Source organism: Ammospiza nelsoni, chromosome 31 (genome assembly GCF_027579445.1).
Source record: "Ammospiza nelsoni isolate bAmmNel1 chromosome 31, bAmmNel1.pri, whole genome shotgun sequence".
Classification (NCBI taxonomy): Eukaryota; Metazoa; Chordata; class Aves; order Passeriformes; family Passerellidae; genus Ammospiza; species Ammospiza nelsoni.
Window position 1 is genome coordinate 409,658 of NC_080663.1, and position 9,554 is coordinate 419,211.

A 9,554-nucleotide genomic window follows, 5' to 3' on the forward strand; every position below is an offset into this window, starting at 1 on the left:
AGGTGACATCCCTGTGACACTTGTGTGCTTGTGTCACACCCAGGTGACATCGGTGTCACACCCGTGTCACACCCAGGTGACATCCCTGTGACACTTGTGTGCTTGTGTCACACCCAGGTGACAGCGGTGTCACACCCGTGTCACATCCAGGTGACATCGGTGTCACACCCGTGTCACACCCAGGTGACATCCCTGTGACACTTGTGTGCTTGTGTCACACCCAGGTGACAGCGGTGTCACACCCAGTGTCACTGTGCCAGGTCCGGGTGACATCCCTGTCACATCAATGTCCTTGCGTCACACCCAGGTGACATCAGTGTCGCTGTGCCAGGTGCAGGTGACATCGGTGATCACACCCGTGTCACACCCGTGTCCTTTTGTCACATCTGGGTGACATCCAGGTGACATCAGTGTCACCGCGCCAGGTGCAGGTGACATCCCTGTCACACCTGTGTCCTTGTGTCACATCCAGGTGACATCCCTGTCACACCTGTGTCCTTGTGTCACACCCAGGTGACATCCCTGTCACATTTGTGTCCTTGTGTCACATCCAGGTGACATCCCTGTCACACCTGTGTCACTGTGCCAGGTCCAGGTGACATCCCTGTCACATTTGTGTCCTTGTGTCACACCCAGGTGACATCGGTATCACACCTGTGTCACACCCGTGTCCTTGTGTCACATCCAGGTGACATCCAGGTGACGTTGGTGTCACTGTGCCAGCTCCAGGTGACATCCCGGTGACATCGGTGTCCCCGAGCCAGTTCCATGTCCCTGTGTCACATCCAGGTGACACCCGGCTGTGTCACCGTCCCAGCTCCGTGTCCGTGTGTCACACCCGGGTGACACCCAGGTGACACTGGTGTCACACCTCTGCTCCTTGTGTCACACCTGTGTCGAGCCAGCTCCATGTCACACCCAGGTGACAGCCAGGTCACTGTGCCAGCTCCGTGTCCGTGTCACATCCAGGTGACATCCGGCTGTGTCACCGTCCCAGCTCCGTGTCTGTGTGACAGCCGTGTCCGTGTGTCACACCCGGGTGACACCCAGGTGACAGCTGTGTCACCGTGCCAGCTCTGTGTCACATCCAGGTGACAGCTGTGTCCTCGAGCCAGACCCGTGTCACTTTGTCACACCCAGGTGACATCGGAGTCCCCGAGCCGGCTCCGTGTCCCTGTGTCACATCCAGGTGACATCCGGCCGTGTCACCGTCCCAGCTCCGTGTCTGGGTGACGCTTCCAGGTGACATCCGGGTGACATGCCTGTCACCGTGCCAGCTCTGTGTCACACCCAGGTGACACCGGTGTCACTGTGCCAGGTCCGGTGACAGCCCATGACGTCACCAACCCATGACATCACTCCCAATCCGTGACGTCACCCCCAGACACTGTCCCCATTGGGGGGGGAGGTTCCCCAAAGCCATGACATCACTCCCCATGATGTCACGATATGATGTCACTCCCGTTCCATGACATCACCCCACATCACTGTCCCCATTGGGGGAATTCCCCGAAGCTGTGATGTCACCGCTCTGTGATGTCACCACTCTGTGACGTCACCTGCAGCCCCCTGTCCCCATTGGGGGGAGGGTTCTCACACCTGTGACGTCACTCCCTTGTGACATCACACCCCCGTGACGTCACCCCCAGCCACTGTCTCCATTTGGGGGGAGGTCCCCAAAACCTCTGACGTCACACCCCCATGACGTCACCCTCAACAGCTCTGCCCCCCCGCAGGAGGGGGGAGGGGTGTGTTCCCCTCTCATGACATCACTTCCCATGACGTCACCCCCAACCCCAGTCTCCATGGGGGGAGAGGGGAGGAGGACAGGGATTCCCCCGTCCCATGACGTCACTCCCCATGACGTCACCCCCAACACACCCTCCAGGGAAAGGAGAGGGACGGGGATTCCCGTCCTCCCATGACGTCACTCCCAACCATTCTGCCTCCACAGGTGTGTGTGTGGGGTTTCCCCTATCATGACGTCACTCCCCATGACGTCACCGCCCAACTACAACGCCCCCACAGGGGAGAAGGGGAGGGTTTTCCCCCGTTATGACGTCACTTACTATGACGCCACCACCACCTCCAACGCTGAATGGGGGGATTCCCCCTTCCCATGACGTCACCTCCAACACGCCTTCCCGCGAAGGCAGAAGGAGCGGGATTCCCCCGTCCCGCGACGTCACTCGGGATCCCCGCCGCCCCCTCCCCACAGCGCCTCCCCCAGGGCCATCAGGCGGCACCGCAGCACCCCCAGCAGGGCCCAGAGCCCCCCGCACTCCCCGGGGAGGCGCCCCCAGACCCCGCGCAGCTCCCGGGGCCGCACGCGGTGCGCGCTCAGCAGCGCCCGGGCCAGGCAGCAGCGCTCGGGCGGGAACCGCAGCGAGCCCCCGAACCGCGCCGAGTGCCGCGCCCACACCCCCGCCCGCCGCGCCGCCACCCCCACCCACACATCCTCCGGCAACCCCACCGGCACCGCCCCGAAACCCGCCCGCAGCACCGCGCCCGCCGCCCGCCGCGACAGCACGTAGGCCGTGCCGCTGCAGTAGGGCGGGTATCGCGACAGCGGGTACAGCGCCTCCGCGACATAGTGCCGGCTGCGCGGGTCGCGGTTCGGCGCCACCCGCCAGTGCACGCGGCCCAGGTAGAGCCGCGCGGGCGCGTCGCGCCACGACGCCAGGAATGTCGCGACAGCGGGCACGTTGACGAAGACGTCGTCGTCGGCTTTGAGCAGGAAGGGCGCGGCCGCGCAGCAGGCGCGGGCCCAGCGCAGCAGCAGCAGCGTCTTGCGGGTCAGGTTGGCGTAGCTGTCGGCGAAGTCGCCCTGCAGGATGTCGCCGTGCTGTCGCGACTCGGCCAGCAGCTCCCGCTGCTCGCGGGGGTCTCGGGGGGTCCCCAGCACGAACACGGTGCGGGCGGGCGGCGCCGCCGAGCCCGCCCAGGGCCCGCCCCAGGTGTCGCGCACGGCGAGGCGGCGCTGCAGGTGCGGGGGCGCGCTGGGCACGAGGATCAGCAGGAACGGGGCCGGGGGCGCGCACGGGGGCGGCGACAGCAGCACCTGGGGGGGGCGCGGGGACCCCAAAAGGGGAGGGGGGAGATCGGCGGAGCCCCCCGAGAGCAGCGCCAGGCAGGCGGGCGGCGGCGGGGGAACCCCGGTTACGGCACCGGGACCCCCAATGGCACCACCGGGACCCCCAATTCCAACCCCGGGATCCCCAATGACACCCCCAGGACCCCCACTGGCACCACCGGGACCCCCAGTTCCCCCCCAGGGACCCCCACTCGCGATCTTCGAGCTCCCATTGAGGAGCCCCGAGCCCCATTTCCCGCCGCCCGCGCCCTCATTGGGGACGCCCGCGCCCTCCCCATTCACAAACCCCGCGCCCCCGTTCGCAAGCCCCGCCCCGTTCCCACGCCCCCCAATCACAAACCCCGCCCAGTTCCCACGCTCCCCATTCACAAACCCCGCCCATTTCCCACGCCCCCCATTCACGAACCCACCGCCCCAATTCCCATCCCCCTCGCCCCCCACGCCCATCCCCCACTCGTCCCCGTCCCCCCCCTCCCCCCAGCCCCCCCGCCCCTCCCCCCAGGCCGCCATGGCCGCCGCCAGCAGCTCCTCGGCCCGGCCGCTGCCCAGCAGCGCCAGCACCGCCACCCCCAGCGCCGCCAGCGCCGCCTTCGCCGCCCTCCGCCGCCATCGCCGCCGCCTCGGGCCCATCCCGGAGCCCTCCCCGCCTCTCTCTCACCTCCGGCGGCCCCAAAAACCCCAAAATCCCCCCCGGGGGAAGAGGGGAGCAGCGCGGGCCGCGGCCGGGGCCCCGCGAGGGGGCGTGGCCAGCGCTGAGGGGTGATGTCCATATACGGGGAAATGGGCGTGGCTTAGCGGCAGGGGCGTGGTTTCCGGGTGTGTGGCGCATGCGCAGAGCGGAGGTAGGCGTGGCCTGAAGCGTTGGAGCCGCGCGGAGCGGAGGGTGAAAATTGGGGGCGGGGGGGAGGGGAAATTTGGGGGATTTGGGGACATTTTGAGGCATTTTGGGGCGATTCGAAGGTTCGGGGTCTGGCAGGGAAATTCGGGAGGGTCCTGGAAAGGTTTGGAGCGGGCAGGAGGAGATTTGGGGGTTCTGGAGGGAATTTGAGAGTCCTGAGGGTAATTTGGGGGTCCTGGGGGGAATTTGGGGGTCCCGAGGGCATTTTTGGGGTCCCAAGAGGATTTTGGGGGGTTCTGGGGGGGTTTGGAGGGACGTGGGTTGGGTTTTGGGGGGGAGGATTTTTGGATGTTTTTGGGGCGATCCCTGAGGGCTCAGGGGGGAATTTGGGGGTTTCGGGGGGAGTGACCCCAAAATTCCCAAAATTCTCCCCAAAAAAAAGCGCCCCCCCCCCCCCCCCCCCCATGGCGGAGCCGCTGCAGAAGAAGCTCCAGGGGGAGCTGGAGAAATATCAGCAGTTACAGAAAGGTGAGACCCCAAAAAATCCCAAAAATCTCCCCAAAAATCCCCCCTGGAACCCCCCAAAATCCCCTCTGGGACCCCCAAAAACCCCTGGGACCCCCAAAATCTCCCCAAAATTCCTCAAAACAGTCCCTGGGACCCCCCAAATCCTCTCAGAACTCCCCAAAACTCTTCTGGAGCTTCTCAAATGTCCCCAAAATCTCTGTGGGACCCCCAAAATCTCCTAAAAAACCTCCTGGGAGCCCCAAAAATTCTCAAGCTCACCCCAAAACCCCCTGGGACCCCCTGAACCTCCCCAAAAACCACCTGGGACCCCCCAAAAATCCTTCAAATCCCCCCAAATCCCCCTGGGACCCCCAAAACCTCTCCTAGGACCCCCAAAAATCCTCCAAACCCCCTAAAATCCCCCCAAAAATCTCCTGGGACCCCCAAACTCTCCCCAAAAACCTCCTGGGACCCTCAAAAATCCTCCAGACCCCCCTAAATCCCCCCTCAAATCCCCTTTGGACCCCCAAAATCCCCTCAAGATCCCCCAAAAATCCTCCAGACCCCCCAAAATTCCCCCAAAAATCTCCTGGGACCCCCCAAAAATCCTTCAGATGCCCCAAATCCCCCTGGGACCCCCAAAATCTCCCCTAAACCTCTCCTAGGACCCCCAAAAATCCTCCAAACCCCCTAAGATCCCCCCCAAAATCTCCTGGGACCCCCAAAGCCTCCCCAAAAATCTCCTGGGACCCCCAAAAATCCTCCAGACCCCCCAAAGTTCCCCCCAAAATCTCCTGGGATCCCCCAAAAACCCTTTGGAACCCCCAAAACCCCCTGGGACCCCCAAACCCTCCCCAAAAATCTCCTGGGACCCCCAACAATCCTCGAGACCTCCCAAAATTCCCCCTCAAAATCTTCCTGGGACCCCCAAATCTCCCCAGAATCTTCTCAAAAATCCCTGGAACCCCCAAAACCTCCACAAAAACCTCCTGGGACCCCCAAAATCCCCGCAAGACCCCCCAAAAATCCTCCAAATGCCCCCAAAATCCCCCCTCAAAATGTCCAGGGACCCCCAGAAATCTCCTGGGACCCCCAAAAATCTCCAGGAACCCCCAAAAATCCTCCAAACCCCCCCAAAATCCCCCCTCAAAATCTCCTGGGCCCCCCAAAAATCCTCCAGACCCCCCAAAATCCTCCAGATCCCCCAAAATCTTCTGTGACCCCCAAAAATCCTCCAAAACCCCCAAAATCTCCCCTCAAATCCCCTTTGGACCCCCAAAATCCCTGCAAGACCCCCCAAAAATCCTCCAAGTCCCCCAAAATCCCCCCTCAAAATCTCCAGGGACCCCCAGAAATCTCCAGGAACCCCCAAAAATCCTCCAAACCAGGGACCCCCAGACCCTCCCCAGAAACCCCTCCAGACCCTCCAAACCCCTCTGGGTCCCCCCGTTATTTTTTGGGGGGGGTCCCAGGGCTGTGTTGGGGTTTTGGGGTCCCCCTGAGACGCGGTTTTGGGGTCCCCCCCCGTCCCCAGAGCTGGGCCGGGCGGTGGCGGCGCGGCAGAAACTGGAGACGCAGCTGACGGAGAACAACATCGTGCAGGAGGTGCGTGGGGGGCGCCAATCACCCCAAAAATCACCTGGAAATGACCCAAAACTGACCCAGAAATAACCCAAAAATAACCCCAAAAATCACCTGAAAATGACCCAAAACTGACCCAGAAAATGCCCCAAAAATCACCTGAAAATGACCCAAAACTGACCCAGAAAATGCCCCAAAAATCACCCTAAAATGACCTATAACTGCCCCAGAAATAACCCAAAAATAACCCCAAAAATAACCTGAAAATGATCTAAAACTGCCCCCAAAATAACCCAAAAATAACCCCAAAAATCACCTGAAAATGACCTAAAACTGCCGCAGAAAATGCCCCAAAAATGCCCCTGAAAATGCCCCAAAAATAACCCAAAAATAATCTAAAACTGCCCCAGAAAATGTCCCAAAAATAAACCCAAAACTGCCCTGAAAATAATCCAAAACTGCCCCAAAAATAACCCAAAAATGCCCCAGAAAATGCCCCAATACTGCCCTGAAAATGCTCTAAAACTGCCCCAAAAATAACCTCAAAAATAACCTAAAATAACCAAAAACTGCCCCAGAAAATGCCCCAAAAATGCCCCAAAAATAAACCCAAAACTGCCCTGAAAATAATGCAAAAATGCCCCAAAAATAACCTAAAAATGTTCTAAAACTGCCCCAGAAACTGCCCCACAAATAAGCCCAAAACTGCCCTAAAAATAACCAAAAACTGCCCCAAAAATAACCCAAAACTGCCCCAAAAAATTGAGTCAGAAATCTCCCAGAAATAACCTGAAAATAAGCCCAAACTGCCCTGTAAATAATCCAAAACTGCCCCCAAAATAACCCCAAAACTGCCCCAGAAAATGCCCCAATATTAACCTAAAACTGCCCCAGATAATTCCCCAAAAATAAGCCAAAAATAACTCAAAACTGCCCTGAAAATGCCTCAAAAATTACCTAAAAATAATCTAAGACTGCCCCAGAAAATGCCCCAAAAATGCCCCAAAAATAAGCCCACAACTTCCTTGAAAACGATCCCAAACTGCCCTGAAAATAACCCAAAATTGAGGCAAAACTTCCCCAAAAATTCCCCAGGACTGTGCCAAAAACTGCCCTAAAATACCCCAAAACTGCCCCAAAAATAACCCAAAAACTGCCCCAAAAATAACCTAAAAATAACCCAAAACTACCCCCAAAATGCCCCAAAAATAACCCAAAACTGCCTTGAAAATAACCCAAAATCTGCCCTGAAAATAACCCCAAAATCCCCATTTTTTTCTCCCAAAAAATCCCCATTTCCACCTCATTTTGCCCCCCCAAAATCCCCATTTTTTCCCCAAAATTCTCACTTTTACCTGCCCAAAAATCCCATTTTTCCCCTGAAAAAAAATCCCATTTTTTTGCCCGAATTCCCCATTTTTTTTCCCGCCCAAAAACCCCCAATTTTTTTCTCCCCTTTTCCCAAAATTTGGATTTTTCTCCAAAAAAAATCCCATTTTCCCCCCCAAAAATCCCAATTTTTTTGCCTGAATTTCCCATTTTTTCCCACCCAAAACCCCCAATTTTTTTCTCCCTTTTTCCCAAACTTTGGATTTTTCTCCCCAATTTCCAGGAGCTGAATTTGCTGGACGACTCCACCACCATTTTTAAACTTTTGGGCCCCGTTTTGGTCAAGCAGGACCTGGAGGAGGCCAAAAACACCGTGGGGAAACGGCTGGAGTACATCAGCGGGGAAATGTGGGTGCGGTTTGGGGGGAAAAACGGGGATTTTGGGCAAAAAGGGGGAAAAATGGGAAAAAAATTGGGAAAAATGGGAAAAATGAAAAAAAGAAGGGAAAAAGTGGGAGAAAATTGAGAAAAATAGGAGAAAAAATCAAGGGAAAAATGGGAAAAAAGGCTGGAGTACATCAGCGGGGAAATGTGGGTTCGGTTTGGGGGGAAAAACGGGGATTTTGGGCAAAAATGGGAAAAATAGGAAAAAAATGGGAAAAAAAATGGGAAAAAGTGGGAGAAAATTGAGAAAAATGGGAGGAAAAGTCAAGGGAAAAATGGGGAAAATGGCTGGAGCACATCAGTGGGGAAATGTGGGTCTGGTTTGGGGGGAAAAACGGGGATTTTGGGCAAAAATGGGGAAAAAAGGGAAAAATGGGAAAAAATGGGGAGAAAATGGGAAAAAAAATGGGAAAAAGTGGGAGAAAATTGAGATAAATGGGAGGAAAAATCAAGGGAAAAATGAGGAAAATGGCTGGAGTGCATTAGTGGGGAGATGTGAGTTTGGTTTGGGGTGAAAAATGGAGATTTGGGGCAAAAATGGGGAAAAAATGGGAAAAAATGGGAAAAATTTGGGAGGAAATGGAGAAAAATGCAGAAAAATGGGAGGAAAAATCAAGAGAAAAATGGGGAAAATGGCTGGAGCACATCAGTGGGGAAATGTGAGTTTGGTTTGGGGTGAAAAATGGGGATTTTGGGCAAAAAGGGGGAAAAAGGGAAAAAATGGGAAAAATGGGAAAAAATTGGGAAAAATGGAGAAGATGGGAAAAAATGGGGGGAAAATGGGGAAAAAGGCTAGAGTAAATCAGTGGGGAGATGTGGATCTGGTTTGGGGTGAAAAATGGGGATTTGGGGCAAAAATGGGGAAAAATTGGGAAATGGGAGGAAATTGAGAAAAATGGGGGAAAATGGAGAAAAATGGGAGGAAAAATGGGGGAAAATGAGGGAAAAATGGGGAAAATGAGGGAAAAATGGGAAAAAAGGCTGGAGTAAATCAGTGGAGGGATGTGAGCCTGGTTTGGGGTGAAAAACGGGGATTTTGGGTAAAAATGTGGGGAAAATTGAGAAAAATAGGGGGGTGAAATGGGGAAAAAAAAAAACGGAAAATGGGGAAAATTCCAATTTTTCCCCAAAAATCCCTATTTTCTTTCCTAAAATCACCGTTATTCCTCCCCAAAATCCATATTTCCTTCACAAAATCCCCATTTCTCCCCCCAAAATCCCCATTTCTCCCCCCCAAATTCCCATTTTTTGCCCAAAATCCCCGTTTTTCACCCCGTTTTTCGCCCCATTTAGGAAGCGCTACGAGCAGCAGATGCAGGAGCTGGAGCGGCGCTCGGAGCAGCAGCGCGAGCTCCTGGGCCGCCTCCAGCAGGAGCTCCAGGCCAAGCCCTGACACCCCCAAAATTTTGGGGACCCCCCCCAAAAATATTTTGGGACCACCCCAAAAATCCTGAACCCCCCCAGTCCTAAAAATCCCATTAAATTCCAAAAAAAAAACCCCAAAATTCAGGTTTTTGTTTTATATTGAGGTTCAACTCTCAATTTTTTGGGGGAATTTTGAGGGGTCCTGAGCACCACAAAAATTTTGGGGACCCCCCCCCGGGATTCTGGGACCCCTCCTGGCACCCCCAGACCCCAAAAACCCCCCTGGATTTGGGTCCGAAACCCCCAAAATGGGGAATTTCGCGGGCTGGGGGCGTGGCCAAGGTCATGGGGGCGGGGCCAAGCGCCTTAAATGGAATTTTGGGGCGTGGCCAAATC

At 55.9% G+C, this 9,554-nt stretch overlaps 1 protein-coding gene across 2 annotated transcripts; it reads left to right on the plus strand.

Moving 5' to 3' along the window:
- Window positions 1–4,319: 4,319 nt before the first annotated feature.
- On the plus strand, window positions 4,320–9,298 carry PFDN6 (prefoldin subunit 6). Of its 2 annotated transcripts, none has more exons than XM_059491117.1 (4): window positions 4,320–4,460; window positions 5,974–6,044; window positions 7,633–7,761; window positions 9,087–9,298. In XM_059491117.1, the coding sequence occupies exons 1-4, from the start codon at window positions 4,397–4,399 to the stop codon at window positions 9,261–9,263; spliced, it is 441 nt and encodes a 146-aa protein (XP_059347100.1). In that variant the 5' UTR covers window positions 4,320–4,396; the 3' UTR covers window positions 9,264–9,298. The 2 variants fall into 2 exon arrangements, with proteins under 2 accessions (XP_059347100.1, XP_059347101.1); XM_059491118.1 differs by having other exon boundaries at window positions 7,633–7,757.
- The last annotated feature ends 256 nt before the right edge of the window (window positions 9,299–9,554 follow it).